Here is a 22,536-nt window from a genome sequence, read left to right as displayed (position 1 = left end):
GGCGGCCTTATCATACTCCAAAACGCGTGAAATTTGGCATGCACATCAGGACTGGCGAAAAATTTGATATTTTATGGGAGTTGCGCATGTGCGTGGCAAAATGGCTCTATAGCGCCACCTGCAAACTTGAAAAAGTAGTCATTAGGCCAACTGCCACAATGTTTCATGTACAGCTACAATATTTGGTGGGCATATGCAGAACATCTGGACACACCAAAAAGTCAATTACAGCCACGCCCTAAACCCAACAGGAAGTCGGCCACCTTCAATTTGCTGTAAATTTTTCAAACTTAATCGCTCCTCGGGAAATGACTTGCCTTTTTGGCGGCCTTATCATGAACCAAAACGCGTGAAATTTGGCGTGCACATCAGGACTGGCGAAAAATTTGATATTTTATGGGAGTTGCGCATATGTGTGAAAAAATGGCTCTATAGCGCCACCTGCAAAATTGAAACAGTGGTCATTAGGCCAACTTCCACAATGTTTTATTTACAGCTACAATATTTGGTGGGCATATGCACCACATCAGGACACACCAAAAAGTCAATCACAGCCACACCCTAAACCCAACAGGAAGTCGGCCATCTTGAATTTGCTGTACATTTGTCAAAATTTATAGCTCCTAGTGGATAAGTCTGAGAGAACTGAAATTTGGCCAGTACATGCACCAGACCTTTCTGATGAAAAGTTATCAAAAACTCAACCAGAAGCCAAAAGGTGTGGCCATGGCGGAGCCTCAAACAACTGATCCTTCGCCATGAAACAGGAAGTGGTGTCTAATTCTTCTCAACATGCTCCAATCTGCCTGAAACTTTACATGTATGATGACAGTCCTGTCCTGATGTCATCCACATAGGGATATTCATTGACAGTCATAGCGCCACCTTGTGGTTTCAGGAAATAGACATCTTTTACACTTTCATGCCCTATTGTTACCCAGTTGATCATATTCACTTCAAATGCAGTGACAACAGCCTAAACACATTGATGATGCATCCCAGTGAAAATGGTGACTTGTCATCAAAGGGCGTGTCTGTGGCGGCCAAACCAATTTCGATGTTTCGCCATGAAAATTTAACGATTCATATCTCAGCTGAACAACATCCTATCTGCCTCAGACTTCACATGCTGGATACCAGGTCCAGTCTGAACACATCCACACTCATAAATTTTGAAAAAGTCATAGCGCCACCTGTTGGTAATAGTAAGTTTAAGGCCTTATATTTTCAGGTACAATGGCCCCAAACTTGGTGATATCATGCTGGAAATTGGTCAGTCGAGTCTTCACCTCTTGACAATCACACACTGTGAAGGGTGTGACATTTCATGTAACGCTGTTGCCGTAGCAACCAAATATCGCCATGAAAAACAAAGCCCTTTCTGACAGGTTAGGAATACTCCAATGCTCACAAAAATTACCACACACATCACCATTGACCCAAGGAACAACACTGTATGCATCTCGGCACTGCACATGCTATAGCGCCCCCTACAGTATTTTTAACAAACAGCCCCCCCAGCACGTTTCACCTACATCCATGAAATTTGGGAGGCTTATAGAGCACATCAGGACGCACAAAAAAGCCTCTTGGAGCCATGTCCTAAACCCAACAGGAAGTCGGCCATCTTGGATTAATTGTGAGATTTTTGATGATTTTTCTCATTTTTGAGAGTTAATACCTCCTAGGGGATAATTCCAGGAGACCTGAAATTTTGTCAGTCCACACAGCAGGACTTGGTTTGGAAAAGTTATCAAAAGTTTAACCAGAAGCCAAATGGCGTGGCCATGGCGACCATCAGCGTTTTGATGCTTCGCCATGAAACATCAACTGCTGTAAAACTCTCCTCTGCATGCTCCAATCTGCCTCAAACTTTCCATGTGTGATCACAATCCAATCCTGATCACATCTACAGGCCAACAGACACTCTCAGTCGCAGCGCCACCTGATGGAGGGACAGTAAATGCTGTATAACTGGCCTCTACATGATCAAATCAGCCTGAAACTTTTCATGAGTGATCAGAGTCCAACCCTCATCACATCCACTGTGTGAAATACACTCTGAGTTACAGCGCCACCTGGTGGATAGACAGGAAATGCTCTATAACTGCTCTGAACATGCTACAGTCTGGCTGAAATTTTAAATGTATGATTGGACTCTGGTCCAGATGCGATTCAGAGGCCGACATACACTCTCAGTCACAGCGCCACCTGGTGGACGTGCGTGGATTCACGACCAGCGTGGATGCGAGGACCCGTCCATCGCTGCTTGCAGCTTTAATTATTATTATTATTATTATTTATTTTTATTTTTTTTTTTTTCTCCCGTAAAGTAAATTGGCTTTTTGGCGGCCTTATCATACTCCAAAACGCGTGAAATTTGGCATGCACATCAGGACTGGCGAAAAATTTGATATTTTATGGGAGTTGCGCATGTGCGTGGCAAAATGGCTCTATAGCGCCACCTGCAAACTTGAAAAAGTAGTCATTAGGCCAACTGCCACAATGTTTCATGTACAGCTACAATATTTGGTGGGCATATGCAGAACATCTGGACACACCAAAAAGTCAATTACAGCCACACCCTAAACCCAACAGGAAGTCGGCCACCTTCAATTTGCTGTAAATTTTTCAAACTTAATCGCTCCTCGGGAAATGACTTGCCTTTTTGGCGGCCTTATCATGAACCAAAACGCGTGAAATTTGGCGTGCACATCAGGACTGGCGAAAAATTTGATATTTTATGGGAGTTGCGCATATGTGTGAAAAAATGGCTCTATAGCGCCACCTGCAAAATTGAAACAGTGGTCATTAGGCCAACTTCCACAATGTTTTATTTACAGCTACAATATTTGGTGGGCATATGCACCACATCAGGACACACCAAAAAGTCAATCACAGCCACACCCTAAACCCAACAGGAAGTCGGCCATCTTGAATTTGCTGTACATTTGTCAAAATTTATAGCTCCTAGTGGATAAGTCTGAGAGAACTGAAATTTGGCCAGTACATGCACCAGACCTTTCTGATGAAAAGTTATCAAAAACTCAACCAGAAGCCAAAAGGTGTGGCCATGGCGGAGCCTCAAACAACTGATCCTTCGCCATGAAACAGGAATTGGTGTCTAATTCTTCTCAACATGCTCCAATCTGCCTGAAACTTTACATGTATGATGACAGTCCTGTCCTGATGTCATCCACATAGGGATATTCATTGACAGTCATAGCGCCACCTTGTGGTTTCAGGAAATAGACATCTTTTACACTTTCATGCCCTATTGTTACCCAGTTGATCATATTCACTTCAAATGCAGTGACAACAGCCTAAACACATTGATGATGCATCCCAGTGAAAATGGTGACTTGTCATCAAAGGGCGTGTCTGTGGCGGCCAAACCAATTTCGATGTTTCGCCATGAAAATTTAACGATTCATATCTCAGCTGAACAACATCCTATCTGCCTCAGACTTCACATGCTGGATACCAGGTCCAGTCTGAACACATCCACACTCATAAATTTTGAAAAAGTCATAGCGCCACCTGTTGGTAATAGTAAGTTTAAGGCCTTATATTTTCAGGTACAATGGCCCCAAACTTGGTGATATCATGCTGGAAATTGGTCAGTCGAGTCTTCACCTCTTGACAATCACACACTGTGAAGGGTGTGACATTTCATGTAACGCTGTTGCCGTAGCAACCAAATATCGCCATGAAAAACAAAGCCCTTTCTGACAGGTTAGGAATACTCCAATGCTCACAAAAATTACCACACACATCACCATTGACCCAAGGAACAACACTGTATGCATCTCGGCACTGCACATGCTATAGCGCCCCCTACAGTATTTTTAACAAACAGCCCCCCCAGCACGTTTCACCTACATCCATGAAATTTGGGAGGCTTATAGAGCACATCAGGACGCACAAAAAAGCCTCTTGGAGCCATGTCCTAAACCCAACAGGAAGTCGGCCATCTTGGATTAATTGTGAGATTTTTGATGATTTTTCTCATTTTTGAGAGTTAATACCTCCTAGGGGATAATTCCAGGAGACCTGAAATTTTGTCAGTCCACACAGCAGGACTTGGTTTGGAAAAGTTATCAAAAGTTTAACCAGAAGCCAAATGGCGTGGCCATGGCGACCATCAGCGTTTTGATGCTTCGCCATGAAACATCAACTGCTGTATAACTCTCCTCTGCATGCTCCAATCTGCCTCAAACTTTCCATGTGTGATCACAATCCAATCCTGATCACATCTACAGGCCAACAGACACTCTCAGTCGCAGCGCCACCTGATGGAGGGACAGTAAATGCTGTATAACTGGCCTCTACATGATCAAATCAGCCTGAAACTTTTCATGAGTGATCAGAGTCCAACCCTCATCACATCCACTGTGTGAAATACACTCTGAGTTACAGCGCCACCTGGTGGATAGACAGGAAATGCTCTATAACTGCTCTGAACATGCTACAGTCTGGCTGAAATTTTAAATGTATGATTGGACTCTGGTCCAGATGCGATTCAGAGGCCGACATACACTCTCAGTCACAGCGCCACCTGGTGGACGTGCGTGGATTCACGACCAGCGTGGATGCGAGGACCCGTCCATCGCTGCTTGCAGCTTTAATTTATAGTTGTTCTCTTGCTTTTCTTACTGTCACTTTGCTGCTGTGATGTTTCAAATGTCCCCTTGTGGCACTAGTAAAGGATATTCTATTCTAATTGTTTTTCATCCAGGGAGATAAAGATTGTGATTAAAATAGATAATTCACTGAAGAACACTAATAGAGCATTGTTCACATCCTCAGGAAAGCTCCAAGTGCTGTGCGGTAGGTTGCTGCTCAGAGGTTGTTTCCTGTAGTGAACAAAATGGAAAAACACAAATGGCGAAAGGTAGAATGCTGAGTGAAACCATCAGCCACTGGCAGACTTCTACCTGCATCCTACGTCTGGTGAGTCAGACTAATGGAGGATTGACTTCCTTTTAAAGCCAACCTTAAGTAGCCATTAAAAGAAATTCAGTTTTGGGCACGACGGCTTTTGCTTTGTTTTTCAGCCCCAGACGACGCTGCTTGATGTGTCCCTGTAATTTTTATTGGTGTATTTGGTATGTGTTTTGGAGATCTTGCCTAAAAAAGACTCTGTAGACTTGACCAAAAAGTTGTTTGTGTTGCATAAGTTGGTGTTCTGTCACTTTTTGTAATGGCGCACATCAAATGGAGACTTTTCCTTGAAGTGCATGGAGCCATCACTCTCTCAATCCTGGATTTCAAGATCCATCTTCTGACTAACCAGGAAATAATTTACACCTGGGACAGCAGGTGAATCTAATTAACTAGCTGGCGAGACAGGAAACCAGCTGCACTCTGATCCCATATGAACACAGCTGGAAAAAAAACAGTGTTACTGCATCTGACGTGATGAAGCTGATTTGCTACGCTGTGGATTGAAGTCCAGTATATTGCTCAGTATCTGTGTTATTTTCCTGAGGGCTCGGTAATAAGATACACTTTTACATTAATCCTGAGTTTGGGCTACTTTTCAAAGCAGGCTCTGCATATACAGAAGTCTCTAGGGCAAAACTAAAATCAACCATGTGCATTAAACACATCTGGTGAAAGGTCTGATACAGTTAATTAGAAAATGAATTCAAAAATAACTACTTGCATAATACTTCTCAAGCAATGTTTTCTTTAATTTGCCTTTTTTATTTTTTATTTTTTACTATGCATTTACAATCTCAAAGAAAGACCTACAGCAACAGCGCTTCCAAAAACAACATCCCCATTACTCTGGATAATCCACAGAGCCTCTTATCATCATAGCTACCTTCTTTAGTAGAAAACTGAACAAAGCTGCCTTCAAGGTTAGATACCAGATACCACACTTTGGTCATTTCTGTCCGATTGAAATCACAACTACATTTGTTTTGCAGAACAAATGATCACAATGTGTTATTTATTAATGAAAGCATGAAAATAAGAATGAATAATCAGGATTGCTCTTTTTAAAATATGAGTTGTCTGTTTGATTGACAGTAACTGGAGGCTGAGCTCTGGTTCTGTACAGAAACGGTGAAGAAGAGGCTGTCAGTGATCTTTGAGCAGCAGTGCTGGAGAACAAGCAACACCACGGCATTTAAATGGACTAAAGCCGTGTTTATATTGCATATTGGGTAGTTTATGCTGTTTTATGTGTTGGCCCATTTATTTTTTCAGCTGGCTGGCAAGGGCAGTTCAGTTTTCACTTTCATAAGGCTGCTGATGTTGGTTGTTGTTCAGAGTCTGAGCCTTTTGTGTTGTGTATCAGGCTGCTGTCTGACAGTGAGTGTGGCGTATCTGTCTGATGTGACTGGCTGTACTGAAACAAGCTCTCAGATGGAGAACAAACAGCATTCATAACACAATTCACTGTCAATGTGTACGGGGGTAAATAGCTCTAAAACCAGACTTATCTTGGAGGTAAGGACATCTCATTTCTTTGAAAAACATTTCTTAAAATTGCTATCTTCCTTTTTGTGTTTTTACTTTTTTTTTTTTTTTGTATCTCAGATCTCATGTTTTTACTGGGAAGAAAAGACACAAAGAGGATGTAGGAGTGTAGTAAAGGGAATTGTGATGTACAGATGGTGTGTTGATAATTACAGGGAAGCCATTAATGCTAAAATGTGGTGTCAGCAGCAGTAAATTACAGACCAGACACTGTAACCTCAGATAAAATCTAAGTTTTACAGCATTAGTCAGCATTAGCCACCACAAGTTAGTGGTCAGACCACATAGGTTGTGAATTTGCTCCATCCATCCATCCATCCATTAGAAGGGGCTAGAGTCTATCCCAGCGGACTTAAGTGAATGCAGGTTACACCTTGGACAGGTCACAAGTCTATCACAGTGCTAGATATAGAGACAAACAATCACTGTCATTGAATTTGCACTATATAAACTAAATTTAAGTGAAATGAATACCCCACGTGGAATCTGATTGTAGGTGAATTAAGCAATGGTGCACCTTAATGTATTTTTTTTTTTATTTGTAAGAAAATCTGTGAGTTTCTGCTTTTCAAGAAATCGAACACTTCAAATGTTCCACACCTAAACATCTGAAAACAGTTTTTGGCACAACTAATATTGTATGTAATTACAACTTCACACTGGGTTTCAATATTATGAATTTAAAATAATAAATATATAATTGCATGATATGGGCCAATGGTTCAAACTTACCGTACTGTTCTAAAGTTTGGGGTCACCTAGACAATTTCATGTTTTCCATGAAAACTCACACTTTTATTCATGTGCTAACATAACTGCACAAGGGTTTTCTAATCATCAGTTAGTCTTTCAACACCATTAGCTAACACAATGTAGCATTAGAACACAGGAGTGATGGTTGCTGGAAATGTTCCTCTGTACCTCTATGGAGATATTCCATTAAAAATCAGTCATTTCCAGCTAGAATAGTCATTTACCACATTATCAATGTCTAGACTGGATTTCTGATTAATTTACTGTTATCTTCATTGACAAAAAAAATGCTATTCTTTCAAAAATAACATTTTGAAGTGACCCCAGACTTTTGAAAAGTAGTATATATAATGTCTTTTAACCTTAGATATGTTCTGCTTAGTACTTTACAGTGCGTTTGTCACTTACCCATTTAAACACACACTCTCACACAATGTGACTGCCTGCCACTGAGAGCAACTTGACATTCAGTGTCTCACCCAAGGACACTTTGTCATGTGGAGTGGACAGTCATCAAACTGCCAAACTTACAATTAATGGAAAACCCACACACTGTTTATAATGCAACATCCCTAATTAGGATATTTTAAAATCAGTACATCATACAATGTTTCATGAGTCTAAGTCCTGTTTGTTCACTGAAGGGTTATGTAAAATTTTGGCAGAATTTTTATTCAGATTCTAACACTAGGTAGGTGTTACAGGACTCAATCCTCCAAGTTCATGGCAAAAATCCAGAATTCGATTGCAGTGATGATTCACCCTAAAGTTTGGACACTGACCACACACATATCTGTACTTGATCATTCATGAAAGAAAGCAAACACAACATTAGGAGCAGAGAGAGGAACATTAGGTGCGAAGACACACTTGTACATTCAGGCTAACACTCGTACGTCTCTGCACCTGCAGCGTGAGGGCTATTAATCAGTCGGCTAAAACATCTTGAATGTCCCCAACTCCAAAGACAAATATCAGGTCCTCAAGGACTCATAGGAAAGAACACAAGCACATGGGATTGTGCAACACACAGACACATTACTCACACATCCACACCTGCTCACTTCAGAAAGTCCCATCAATCATGCGCACGTGCTTTAAGCCCTGAGGAGGAAATGAAAACCATAGACACACACGCTGCCAGACAGATATATACTTACATTTCATCTTGATTTGCTGAATGATCTCGATGAGCTCCATCTCTGTAGGCATGTAGCCCATGGTCCTCATGCAGTCTGCAATGTCTTTGTAATGGATGAAGCCATCCGCATCATAGTCAAATTCCTTAAAGGCCACTTGCAGCTCTGACAGATGCACAAACAAATTGCATCAGTTTCAACAAACCGTAAAGTAGGGTAAAATATTTTTCCCAAGAGTCAAACACACATACACAAACACGGTCTGTGCAGATTCGAATAGTTGCAAGTTTCCTGCAAGTTCTGAACTCCAGCAAACAAAACTACTGCCAGCACTCAAGTACAGAAAGTTATGTTGTTTTAATAGATTTTGTTGCTCTGAGTCATTGGAAAGCAACAGTTCAAGGCAATCTGAGACATTTTTAATCTCTTACATGAATCACGAAGAGGAGCGAGCTTAACCGTGGAAACATCAATGAGATTGATAAATCTCTGCATTGACTAGTAATTTGTCATGTGCTTGCACAGTAATTACGCCTTTAACAACATCTTACCATCTAACTCCTCTGGCATCAGCTCTCTCTCCTGCGGAGCAGAGAAAAGAGAAGACACAGTGGAAATAATTACAAGACAGTATCGGGAGACAAGGATGTAAAATCAGGGTGACTTTAAAATAGTAAATTCTCCTGAGAAATATCCCAGTGATAATCTGTTTTTGACTGCCAAATTACAATAACATGCATATCATGTCAACACTGCTGCATGCTGACAGTAAACTCTAATGGGATTTCACCCAGCGACATGGCTTTCTAATTTGCAAAGCGACACAATACCGCACACTTCTACACATGTACACACGCACAAACACACAGTTCTATTTCCATCACTTCAAAGGACATTACATTGACTTACATTAATTTCTAACAATAACTGCTGATTGCATAACACAAATCCTAACCTTCAGCTTACTATGACTTATTAAATGTCATGATTTATGCTGTGGGGACTTGCTTTTTGTCCCCATAAGGAAGTAATGTCCCCATAATGTGTGCAAACAGATGTAGGTCCCCACAACAGGAGTTATACACACACACACACACACACACACACACACACACACACACACACACACACACACACACACACACACACACACACACACACACACACACACACACATTATATATCTGCAGCATCCTGAGGGAGATGCAGCACAAGCTAAGCCTGCGTGCATGCAAATACACACCCACACACAATCGTACAACAGTGAGTTACACAAACCTTGAGATGTTGTTAAGAAACTCTTCGCTGTCTTCCCGTACACACGTGCATACACACATGAGTACACCTGTCCACATAGACACAAGGCGAGTAATTTGCATACAGCCGTGTGTGTGGAACATTCAGGATTCTCTGCTTTGTTTTGACATTTGCTCAGGGTGATCTCTGCCTCTCTTTCTCTTCCTTATTCGTGTATTTTCACTGAAGAGAGGAAGAGCTATAGAGCTAGGAGCAAAATCTCCACTTAGTCGTTAAACATAACGGAGGATGGTGAAATTTAGGTGTGCTGAATGCTTAAAATAGCAATTTGTTAACACGTTTGGCAGCAGGCAAACATTTTCAGTCAGAACATTGTAATTTGGCAGTCGGTTGGAAAACTTCTCAAGTACATATCCTCAGGCAATAAATATAGTTTTAAAGATGGGCTTCAAGGTTTGTGAGCTTTGCCTGGATACATCATGTTCGACATAAATGAGCTTGTATTGTAGAGGGAAAAAATGAATGCACATATCACGTGCCTCAGTGCTTGAAACAAAATACGAATTAGCATATTTGTAAAAATGCACTGATGTAAATTTGCATATGTAAAGCTTGGATATTGAAAGATAACGCTGAAATGAAATTAGCCATCCTGTAAAAGCAAAGAGACCATTTATCTCTAGCAAGATGCCCGATGTTCTATACTTGTGCCTACAGAATCTTGACTCAAAGGCTTGCTAATGATGTGAAACTCTTCCAAAGAAACTCATCCACAGGGGAAGCAAGAAACAAGCTAACTCAGTCATCTTACTATAGAGCAACTCAGTCTGACACATGCAGATATTACTTAGCACAAAGATGCCACAAGCCTGAGGAGATCTACTGTATAAGTTCAAAGAAACAAGACTGACACACAGATTTATAACAGCTTTTTGCAGGCGTAAATGTGCACAAGTTTGCTGTGGGCTTGCTTTTATTCACTTTGATGCTGAAAAAATACTCCGTGCAACTCAAATGCTGTGAGATAAAGAGACACTAGTTGAGGTTGAAGTGACATATTATAAATATTCTTGGGGCTTTCAGAGGGATTTTTTTTTCAATGCCATTGCATTATTCAGATTTCTATAGCTATTATTTCTGTGAGTTTTTCTGTAAATATGCTGCATTGTAATGCGTGTCAAATGGCAGAAATGAACAGCACTGCATTAAAATAGTTTTTCATTCAGTTTCACATTCTGAAGGGAAAAATACTACTTTACCTTTCATCCTTTAATCTAGTCAATGCTAACCTCACTTCTGTGCTTTTATGTTTTGATTTTGGACCTTTGCTTTTCCTCAAGTGTCTGTTTTCATGTCTTTGCTGCTACCTTTATTAAATGAAATGATTTTTCAGCCTTTAGTTGTGTGTTTTGCTGCTAAAAAGGCGAGAGATAAAAGGGCAAATTGCAGCAGCACTGGATATGAAATGCAAAGAGAAGTACAATATTTTCCTCTTAATGCGCGCTGGCACTCAGGGTGTCTAATACATAAATCATACAAGGTCATCCTCTTCAAGTTCACAATAGAATCAGGAGAAGGAGAGACTGTTATGGTTTATTTGGAAGCTGCTCTGCATGGCAGCCGTTCAAATGATTATTCACTGTATGATATTGCCAACAGAGTAGAGACACAAATGCAACGCCAAGATGCAATTGCATCAAGAGTTATATCAGTGCATGTGAACTCTCCCTAAAACACTCATGATTTATATAAACCTTTAAGTTTTTTAAAAGGATTTTTGTGATCATGGCATAAAAAAACTCGCACTGCAGCACTGATGTTTACCACTTACAGAATCCTCCCGCCATACAAGGGCATATTTAGATAGCAAGGTCAACACATTAATTGGATTTTTTTTTCATCCAGACAGGATTAGACAGCATGCCATGCAGACTCTCAATTCATCCATCCGGACGAGGCCATTAACAGTTAATTTCATTCTGTCTGCCTTCACATGGCCCATTGAGCAGTCCACTGCTTTGTAAGCATGACACATGTGCACATATTAGGGGTATGTTGATACTTCAAATGGACAGATATGGCCACCGGATTGAAACGGCACTGGAAAACTACAATACAGGAACGGTATGCGCATGGTGAATACCGAAGGATGAGTACAGTTAATTCTGCTTCACAAGAGTCTTCTGCCTTTGTGGATCCATCAGACGTGTATCAATTGTTTTTCTTGAGCTAATTCTCTCTGCCGGGTCCTTCTTCAGTTAGATGTGATGAGGGCTGACAGTGAGCCTCGCTAAAGGGGTTTTTAATACTCGTGTTTAGATTAGGAAGGCTGCAGGATAGATGGTCTCTCTGTCTCAGTGTCAAGGCATCCACCAGAACAGTGTGTCCCCTACCTGGCTACTAGTAAATTCAAACCAGAGGCTGTCACAGCAAAACAAGGAAGATCAGTCATGGCAGGTGTGGTAGTAAGTCAGCGAGGGATGTAGAAGTGTCCACGGCAGCCCAAGGTCATGGCGAAATGGTTTTCATTTTCTATAAATTGCTTTAAAACAATGAAATGGTCCCATTAGTAGTTAAGAAATCTTGGTTTGAAACATCATTCACAGACACAACTCCCTTTGGTGAAGAGTTCTCTGTTATCTTTTAGAGTAAATCCTTCTGCTGTGATGAAGGCATTTATGCAAAACCCCTACGGCTCTGCTTTGTAGTAAAATCTCACCAAAAGTCTCTTACAATTCTGTGATTTAAAGGATTTTTTTTTGTTTATATTTCAACAGCAGCCCATGAAGCAGTTTTACGGTATTTTGAAGGAGCATTACAGTGACTAGTAAATGACAAAGAAAGGGCTCTTTCATTGTCATCATTATACAGAAATATAAGATTTGCAGACATTTTGATGAGTCCTCCTAGTTAAATGGCAAATAGAATGAGGGTTTCATTTCTCAGAGTTTTCCAAAACTATTCTAAATCTCTGCTGATAAATGAATGTGTTTTATGATGTGACTGTGCACTGAGGCTCAGGAGCATGGATTGCTTGGTGAGGTTTAGGTAAAAGTCTTGGGTTAAAATAAACACTAGATAAATACTTTGACACTGTTAGGGAATCCTAGTGCTTTGTGATAACATCAGGGGTGTCAAACATGCGGGTCCAATCCAGCCTGTGGGATGACTTTGTCAAGTGCAAAAATTACAGAGAAGACATTAACTGCAAATTATAAATTTGTAAAACTATAAATGTAAAATAATTTTTAGACCGTGACAAGTTGTTTTGATCATAAATTGAAATGCTACATTGTTCATTGTTCTTTAGTCATTTTGTGTCTCATTTTTGTAATATTTTGTAGGGTTTTTTGTTTCATTTTTGTCATTTGTCTCATGTTTTTGTACTTTTGTTTCTCATTTTTGTCATTTTGTGTTTCCTTTTTGTCTCGCTTGTGTTTTTTGTCTTATTTTTATCATTTTGTGTTACACTTTATTCATTGTTTTGTGCATCATTTTTGCCATTTTGTGGGTTTTCTGTCCAATTTTTTGTCTATTTTTGTTTTGTGTCATTTGTTGCATTTTTTGGTCAGTTTGTCTCATTTTTGTAATAATTTGTCTTGTTTTTTTGTTTTTTTTTGTCTGACATTTATCATTTTGATCATAAAGTAAAATACTGAATCATTCTGTTCCAGATAGCTGTGATTAAATGTTTTGTGCCTTTGTAGACACACTGTGATCTGTAAGTTGTAATGTGTAAATGATAAATGGAGGTATAATGTTGTTGAAATTGAACTTATTTTTCTGAAAAAATTTCCAGTTCATAATGTTTTGTAAAAAGATAGCTCCTTAAATGTGAACATTTTCAGAATGTACCTGTTTGCACGAAAGCAAAGGGTAAAAATTGGAGTTGTTGTTATTTCTAGGTAACTATGCTCTGATTTTATTGGTCTAGCCCACTTGAAATCAAATTGGGCTGAACTAAAATGAGTTTGACACCCCTGGTTTACATGAAGGTAAACATTAGCCCAATAACACACATTTGGCTAAACTCTGGATGTAAATGTAATCATGCTTAAACAAAACAGTCTCCTCTATGAAGATTACTTTAGGTTAGCCTTACAGCTTCTTGACGTTTTATACAGAATTTGGTGTCCTTTGCTCCTGTACATTTACTACAAAAGGCCCCTCAAGGGTTTCAGCCTTTGAACCATGGTCATGGACACGGTGCAACCTGTCAGCCTTCCTGCTAGTTCTTCTCAGTGGTTTCTTGCAGTATTGTAACAAAAAACATCCCTTGTGGCTCTTGCAAGTCTGTGGGCAGAGCGTGTCCTGCAGGCTAATGTGTAATCAGCAGTGGGGTGCATCAGCAAATGCCACACAAGCAATTTTCATTCAAGTGAGTGGGCAACATCTTCGAGTCCAGTAGCCTGTGCCTTTTAATATTTACATGACGCAAATGTGTAATTTTGAGACACCGAGTGAGATAACTAATGCTGCTGTTTATGGGCGTGCAGCATGTACTTTTCTTAGAATAGTTTTCCCACACAAAGCATGACAGTCATTCATGCATCACAAAGACTGGTTCATTAACTGGATGTTTGGCCGTCGTCTGCCCAACGTTGTCAATCATATTCATGCAGACGAACAGCACAACTATTAAGACTTAGCTTATGTGTTCACACTGATGCCATTTCCTACTGCGGCTCCCTCCATCCCTGTTATCGCCTCCTTTTATTCTATGTATTGTTGAAATGACTAAGAGTTATTGTTGAATGCCGCTTGGACTTTTTTGCAAAATCTTACAGTATGATGATGTCTTTTAATAGTAAATTCCTTCACTTGCATGCATGCATTTAAAAAATTATAATAGTTTGACCTTCAGTATGTGAAATTTTATCTACTGAATCTTTGTGATTACTGTCCATTTCCCATGTGAAGACACTACACTGACCCTCTTGACTCCAGGGCTGAATATACATTATGTCAAAGCAGATTGGCACATTTTATACAACAGTGCATATACTGTTTGGTGCCCCATGCGTAAATTGGCTAATGTTTTAAACAGAAATGGGGACGATGACAGTGGGCTGCATTGTCTGTTGGCTCATTTCCTGCTGTAACTTTTCCAAATATTCAGTGATGCCCTGCAGGAATGTGAGATCGCGGTATCTGTCAAGAGCAGAGCCAATGCTTGACTTGAGCCAAGCAGGGCATTAATGGAGGACAACCCAGTGTCCAAGCAGTAAATCATTTGTGAAATTATTGGAATCATTTCCAGGAAAAAAGCTTTTTGTTATGTAGAGGATGAAGTAACAGTCCACACTCATGACTTCATGTTTGAATGAATAGAGGTTGGCATTGATATTGCTTTCTCATGGTCATTTGATCTATTCCATGTCAGCAATTACTGGTCTGCAGAGCAATAATGTTTGGATACCTATGGATTACTGCAAAGAGCTACAATGAATGTTTATATATTTTAGCCTTTTTCAGCTTTATTTGACAGGAGAGATAGACAGGAAATGGGGGAAGACATGCAGCAAAGGGCCACAAGCTGGAATCGAACCCGGGCCACTGCATCAGAGAGCCCCTACACATGATTCGCCTGATTAACCCATTAAGCTATACAGGCACCTGATTGTTTATATTTTTAATCAATAGTTAATGTTTTGAACCAGCTCAACCAGCGGGTCAATTTTCCACCTTGATGCTGTAAAACCGCAGTCACTGTAAAGCTGTTTCTTTCAGCTGTGACTTGCTGTGTAAACCTCCACCTTATCACCTCTGATCACCTCCTCCAGCTTCTCCTCTCCAACATGTTCATGGCCTGCAGAGACTTAAGTGTACAAAACTAAGTAATTAAATAAGACAACGTGAAAGAAATAATCCCAGAAACATGTTTAGGCTTAAACCATAGACTGTATATATAATGGACGTAGCATCTGGCTCCAGAATTGAAGCCAACCCGGAAGTGTCAAAAACTTGCAATATCACGCCGTCCGCTAGGGTTGGCTCCAAAAAGCTTTTGCTCCATAGACCCCAATTCATTTTTGGAAAAAATAAAATTTGATAGACTGATTTTCTACAGCTCAGGATTTTTTTCCCGTTAGTTTTCATGGTCAAAATGAGAGATCAGGTGGCCGATCTTAAAATAAATCAATACTGAATTTTAAATAAATTGTTAAAGTTGGCGGAGCCAGGGGGCGTGGTTTCACTTGATAGACAGCAACAGAAGCCTGTGCAGTAAAACGTGGGCGGGATAAGAGAGTCCTCAGCCAATCCTGCCCCTAGCTGTTCTCTGGTCCAGACTGTTTGATGACGCTTTTTACGTCACTGGCTCCAAAAAATCCAAAACGGCGACCAGGAAGTAGCAAAATCCGGGCTTCATTTTCTCGGCGTTGAAACCAACGGGTGACGTCACGGTTAGTTTACGCCTGGCTTAAATGTCTAATATGTACGGCTGCTTTGGATGATGAAAACAAATGTAGTGAAATTCTGAAAAGCGCTTCACTAATTTGATTAATTGCTTGAGGCTTCCTATAAGCAACATTCAAGGCATCTCTGCACCCACACACAGTCAATATACACAGGAGCAAAACACTTTATACAAGTAACACATTAAGAAAATACATAGAGCAATTACATTTTTGAATAAACCTCAGGCTTTTTTACCGCCCGGAAAAACCTTGTTTTCCGGAAGGTACTTCGATGTTTTGAGCTGCATGGTCTTGCTTGCTTGTTTGTCTGTAACAATTTGGTTTCCGTGCGAAAACTCGATAAAATATTGATGTAGCCTCACCATATTTGGTACACAGGTGTACCATAACAAGATACAGGTCAAGTTCGCATTTGGTGACCTTGACCTAATCTTCAAGGTCACAGGGGTCATCTTTGTAAATGTGGTGTCCGATGTCACTGGCTCATGTCCATGACATACAGATGACCTCGCCGGGCGGTCCAAGTTTGGTAAAACTTCTTGGTTTTTTTTTTGGTTTTTTACATTTCATGATTTTTCCAGGTAAAACTCTGTCGTGTGAATACACTAGGCATATGGGCTGCTTTGTTTTTCACTCTGTGGGTAAAAACTTCTCATAATTTCCGCCACTGAAAAGTTAGGATTTCATTCCAGAACTTTTCAGACTGTGAGGGTGGAGTGGGAGGCTTGCAGGGATGTGGAAGATGTAGAGATGTGAGGCAGAGATCCTGTTTGACATGAAAGGGACAGGTACATGCTGGTGTTCTCTAAACAGCAGGGAGTCCACGCTCTCAGCAGTGAATGTGCCACACAGCATGGAGGCACTCACAGTCGGCTACTTGGAAACCCTGAGAGCCTGATTATCACAATTTCTGCCAAAAATTATAATGCACACATAAGATGTCAATCACATCGTGTCCATAAACTCATTCATAAATCATAGAAAAAAAGATCCTTTTTACAGCTGCAGGATTTTCACTGAGAATAATGAGTTTTAAACATGTCTGATAATTCAGTTGAGCTTGACAGATAATTAATAGGTAACAACCAGAAGAAAATTAATGACACACCAAAACAGATGATCCACAAAACTTCAATCAGAATCAGAATGTCTTTATTGTCTTTGCATGAGAACAACAAAATTGAAAATTTCCCAAAACACTAGATAAAACAAACTGAAGGGGAACTTTTGATTTACTGGTCAATCTACATTCTAACAATAACTTAAGGTCACGAGCTCTAGATGTTGACAGACGAATGAATTTATGGGTACAAGAGGCCGAAATGAGCTTCCTCCGTAGGTTAGCTGGGCAAGGCTATTGAGACAGGGCGAAGAGCTCACCATCCAGAAGGAGCTGGAGTAGAGTTGTTTCTCCTTTGCGTCAAAAGGAGCCAGTTGGTTCAGATGCCTAATTTGGATGCCTCTTGGGTGATTTGTTGGCGTGGTTAATGGAGGTAGGTGCTACTGGCGTCTTTGCTGGAAATTTAACCAGAAAAAATTGACGGGGGTATGAAACTGGGAGAAATTGGTGACCCAGTGTCAGAAGTGTAAGAAATGGACTGTTGACGGGATATAAAGAGGCAAGTGAAATTGGCATCTCGGGGCCAGAAGGAGGGCAGGAGATTGTTTATGATGGCGTTTTCAGTGGGCCAGCAGTCTCTGGATCAGATTGCAGATTGGAAACTATAGCACTTGCTCAGCGAAGTGCCTCTGCTGGTATCTACACTGAGGCGTGTTGCAGCTGGCTAGGTTAAGACAGATTGTTTGTTCTTGTTACTGAAGAACTGTTTTTTTCTTAGGTTGACACCTTGTGGCAAGAGCATGGGAGTGGAAATCCATGTGGCCTTTGGAAAAACAGCAAATAGTGATGCTGTAAAGTGAAGACGACTGAAAAAGGAAGAACCAATAATAATAATAATTATACATCGTATTTATATAGCGCTTTTTTGGTCACTCAAAGACGCTTTACAAGATAAACAGACAGAAAGATTAAGAGAAGGAAAAAAAATAATTAAACAAAAGCCAGATCAAACAAGTGGGTTTTTAGAAGGGTTTTGAAGGTCAAAAGTGAGTCTGAGTTCCTGATGGGTGGTGGAAGTGAATTCCAGAGTTGGGGGGCAGTGGCTGCGAAGGCTCGGTCCCCCAAAGTCCGGTGCTTGGTACGGATGATGGGCATCAAGAGGTTTGAGTCTGCAGAGCGAAGGTGACCGGAGGGTCGGTGTTGTTGGAGGAGGTCAGAGAGGTAAGAAGGGGCCAGGTTATGGAGGGACTTGTACGTGAGGAGGAGGAGTTTGAAATGAATACGGTATTGAACCGAGAGCCAGTGAAGCTGTTTGAGGATGGGGGTGATGTGCTCCCTGGTGCGGGTGTAAGAAGGCGAGCAGCAGAATTCTGGATATATTGTAATTTTTGCAGTTGAGTGGAGGGAAGACCAAAGAGAAGGCTATCGCAGTAGTCAGGTCTGGAGGTAATGAAAGCATGAATGAGTATTTCAGCAGTGGTGAGGGAGAACTGCTTCAAAATGTGGACAGTACATGTGGTGACTGGGTAACTCAATTATCCTCATTTATGACGTATTAAAGATGAACATGCTGAAAATGTGCAACAGTACAGCTCCCAGTAGTGACACCCTAGTGGATGCTTTCGATTATTTGTTGGAGACGAGCTGCTGTGATAGAAGCTAACTAGACGGAATATTGATAGATGTGTCTCCAAGATGGAGAGCTATGTTGAGGATTAGGGTCAAGTTGTTGTCGAACTCTTGTACTATAAGAGTTTGTGTGTGCCGATAGTGTGTGTGAGAGAGAGAAAGAGAGGGTTTGCTGGGAGTGGGGGATGCAAGAGGGAACTGGCAACCTGTTGACAATGGCGAAAGAGAGAGAGAGAGAGGTTGCTGAAAAAAAAAGGATGGAAGAGGGAGGAGCTGGCAGCCTGGTGCCAGATGAAGAAGAAAAGTGTTGTTGGGAAGTTTCAAGGGAGGAAAAATGAGTTGGTAAACTAAAGGCCTTGCTGAACTAAAACTGTTCCCCCTGGGATGACTGTTCGCTGCTTTCACATCCCCAAAAACTTAGGAGCAGATTTTAAAATAGCCAATACTGGGCTGATATTAAATATTCAACATCTAAATGTTAAACCTAAATGAAAACATTTAACCTAATAAACTCATGACAATCTAAGTACAAAAATGATAACAGCTTTGAGTATGTCTGTAATGTTGCTGCCAATCCAAATTGAGCCCATGACTCCAGGACCTAGGGGCCACTGTAAGGTTTGGCACAAGAACTACTTGGCTTTCATTTAAGTTACTATTTTGTTTCTTAGGGAATCTGACCTCAGCAAACAGCGGTCTCCACTGCAGTCCATGTTTAAGGTGCATGTCTCTTTGTGCACTATGTGGCTGCACTATAATGACTACAACAACTGGATCCTCCTTTGCTCATGACAGACAAGTGATAATTACTGCTGCTAGAGACTCCGTCACTTGAACATCAACATCAACTAAACTACTGTAACTTGGTCGTTTCTGGCTTAAACCAAAAGTCACTCTCTCATCTCGATCTACTTGTTTTATTTGTATTCATTAATATTAACATATCTCATGGGCTGGTTTGGTGGTTAGCACGAGCTAGAAGATCCCTGTTTCGCTTCTCAGCCTTCCTGGGATCTTTCTGCATGGAGTTTGCATGTTCTCCCTGTGCATGCGTGGATTTTCTCTGGGTACTCCGGCTTCCTCCCACAGTCCAAAAACATGCTGAGGTTAATTGTTGACTCTAAGTTGTCTGTGGATGTGAATGCAAATGTGACTGTCTCTATATGTAGTCCTGTGATAGACTGGTGACCTGTCCAGGGTGTCTCCTATCTTCACCCTAAGTCAGCTGGAATAGGCTCCAGCCCCCCACGACCTTAATGAGGATTAAGTGATGTAAAGATGATGAATGGATGGACATATCACATTTTTAAAAATTTATGCATCTTTTATGTTTTCATTTTGTTATTTGTGTTGATGTTTGTCTTCAGAGTACAGTCTCTCTGGAGCACAAATTACAGGAAAAACCTGAACCCATGACCCTGACAGTGAGGAGACCCTGTGGCTCTGTTATGCTATGGGGAGAATTTTACTGGCAGGGTTTAGGTCAACTTGTTCCCTAAGAGGGGAAGTTGCTCTGAGTGATAACCTTTACCCATTCATCCATTGGGCACAAGGGTCACTGACACAATGCCAAGACACGCTAAAGCTGTTGTAGCACTATTTGGTGGCTTTATATAGTTTTCTTTTTCTTGAATTTGTCACCAGTATGCAGGTGGGATATGGAAATATTTATGTCATGCTGAGAGCACTGGATGTTGACATGTATTGTTCTTAGAAGCAGTTCAGATGTGTGACATTAACAGCTTTGCTAATGTAGCTGAATGATTAGCAGGGAAAGCTGTTGCATTGTTTTCTGACCCCTCTACCTGCTCCTGATGAGAAACTTGAAGGTGCGACTCCGCCCATTCCCTGAGTAATTTACAACATTGAAAACATGCATGAGTGTGATTTGTACTGTTGAACTGACCTGTCCAAAAAGTTTATTGAGGTAGGAGATGTAGGCGGCAGCCACCGCTGAGCTGTTGCTGAGGCTCCTTTTACTGCGCCGACTACCTTCCTCCTCAGAGTCCTTCCCCTGGTCCTTGGGGGACTGTGACTTCGAGCTGTGAAGCGTGCATTTGCATCCAATTGTTGAAAGCTGTCATCATCAAAGCAAGCCTATAATTTCCCCCTCCTAACTTAGTTTAACAAGCACTGCTCTTAGAAAGGTGCTCCTTTAACACGATTGTTCAGCTTCAGTCCAATCAGCTGACATCAGTCACCAGAAAAAGGGAGAAAAGCAAAGTTTCTCAGGAGGACAAGTCTGAGTTTCTGAAGGTTTGTTTTCAGCTGATGTGGCACTAACTGGGTGCATAGCTCTACACAACCCACTCCCCTTGTCCTAATCAACATTGATTAGAAACAGAGAATGATAATAACCAGAATTTCTTGGAGAGGCTGAGCTGAAGGGCCTTGTTTTTGAACCTCCCTGGAGAGGGCGATCTTGAAGCTGCCGCACCCCTTCCTCCCCTGGAAGACATACTAGGAGAGAGAAAAGCTTCAATCAATTTAAAATTCACTCACTGTCTCAAAAGCAATATCAACACAGTTTTATTACTTCTAGCTAAAAAACAAAAATTAATAACACTGAACTTGGGACCATAACAGAGATCCTGTTGATGTTGTTAAAATTGACAGCAGTAGCAATGGAATTTGTACGATTTTTTTTTTTAAAGTTTCTGGGACAACACAACACAAAAACATTGAAAAACTCTTGAAATCTTTCCAATCCTATCTCATTAGGTTGTTTCCCTGTTACTGAATTGCTTACTTGCAGCCTATCTGGTAATAATAATTGCAATGCTGCATTATGTTGCGGTGCTAAATTTATGTTTGCCACTTCAAGGCTTAAGGTTCACGGACACACTGGCTCTTAGCTGAGCTTTTAGTGAAATTGTAAAATTTGACTTTCTAAGTGAATTTACTTCCTATTAATATTCTTCACTGACCTGGCAGCTGAGGATGGTCTGCTGTCTGCTCCTCCCTTTGCACTTTTCAACGACATCCTGGCTGAAAGATAAACATAAATGTCAAAAGGGATGTGAGGCGAAAAGACAGAAATGTTGTAATGGAACAGCGAAGGCCAAGACAAAGAGTCTACTTCTAAAAGGATGAAAATGGTTTTTCTACAGAAAAAAAGCCTCACATTCAACATTATTAAAACATCATGAATTTACTTTTTTGGCAATTTCAGGGCGGCAGAAAGAGTTGAAAACACATTCTTTTATAATGAAGTGAGCAAAGAAACAAAGCATCTTAGCGCTAATTCTTGTGTGCTTTTCTTTATTTCTTTACTGATTTAAGGTCAATATTCAATCTCCTATGCAGTGGATAAAAAGTATTCAGCCTGTTGTAAGTTTCCCCCTTTTATTGCTTTTCAACATTAAACCATAATCAATATAATTTGGCTTTTGTGACAAGAAATTACAAAAAAAAAGACTCTTTCATGCCAAAGTAGAAACACATTTCCACAAAGTAATGTCAATTAGTTTTAAAAAAAACAACCTCAATGAATACTTTTATAGTCACCATAGCTGTATTTTCTTCTCCAACAACATCTGAATCAACTAAGTGTACTTGTTGCTGGCAGTGATTTCATTTGGTATTGGGTAGCTAGCATTAAACCTCTGACACTGAAAATCATCGGAAAACAAGTTGATGGGAGTTGTGAGAGTGTAAGACTATAAAACTAAAACAATGAGCTCAAGGATGCTGATCCACTGAGGGTATCTGTAGAGCTGAGCGATAATTCTCTGAGTTTGTTGGAGCGTTTTCTAATTTCACATTTGATATATTGTTGCGATAAAGA

At 40.6% G+C, this 22,536-nt stretch overlaps 1 protein-coding gene across 1 annotated transcript in view; it reads right to left on the bottom strand.

The window, feature by feature from the left end:
- Positions 1–20,943, bottom strand: part of cabp4 (calcium binding protein 4) — a 45,794-nt gene extending 24,851 nt beyond the window's left edge. The window contains exons 1-4 of the mRNA XM_051945966.1: positions 20,912–20,943; positions 20,656–20,791; positions 8,936–8,966; positions 8,406–8,549 (exon numbers count right to left, since the gene is read on the bottom strand). Coding sequence (XP_051801926.1) covers positions 8,406–8,549; positions 8,936–8,966; positions 20,656–20,791; positions 20,912–20,943 — 343 coding nt within the window. The remainder of the gene's footprint in view (positions 1–8,405; positions 8,550–8,935; positions 8,967–20,655; positions 20,792–20,911) is intronic.
- Between the last annotated feature and the right edge of the window lie 1,593 nt (positions 20,944–22,536).

This window comes from Acanthochromis polyacanthus, chromosome 3 (genome assembly GCF_021347895.1).
Source record: "Acanthochromis polyacanthus isolate Apoly-LR-REF ecotype Palm Island chromosome 3, KAUST_Apoly_ChrSc, whole genome shotgun sequence".
NCBI lineage: Eukaryota > Metazoa > Chordata > Actinopteri > Pomacentridae > Acanthochromis > Acanthochromis polyacanthus.
This window is presented reverse-complemented; position numbering and strand designations above follow the sequence as displayed.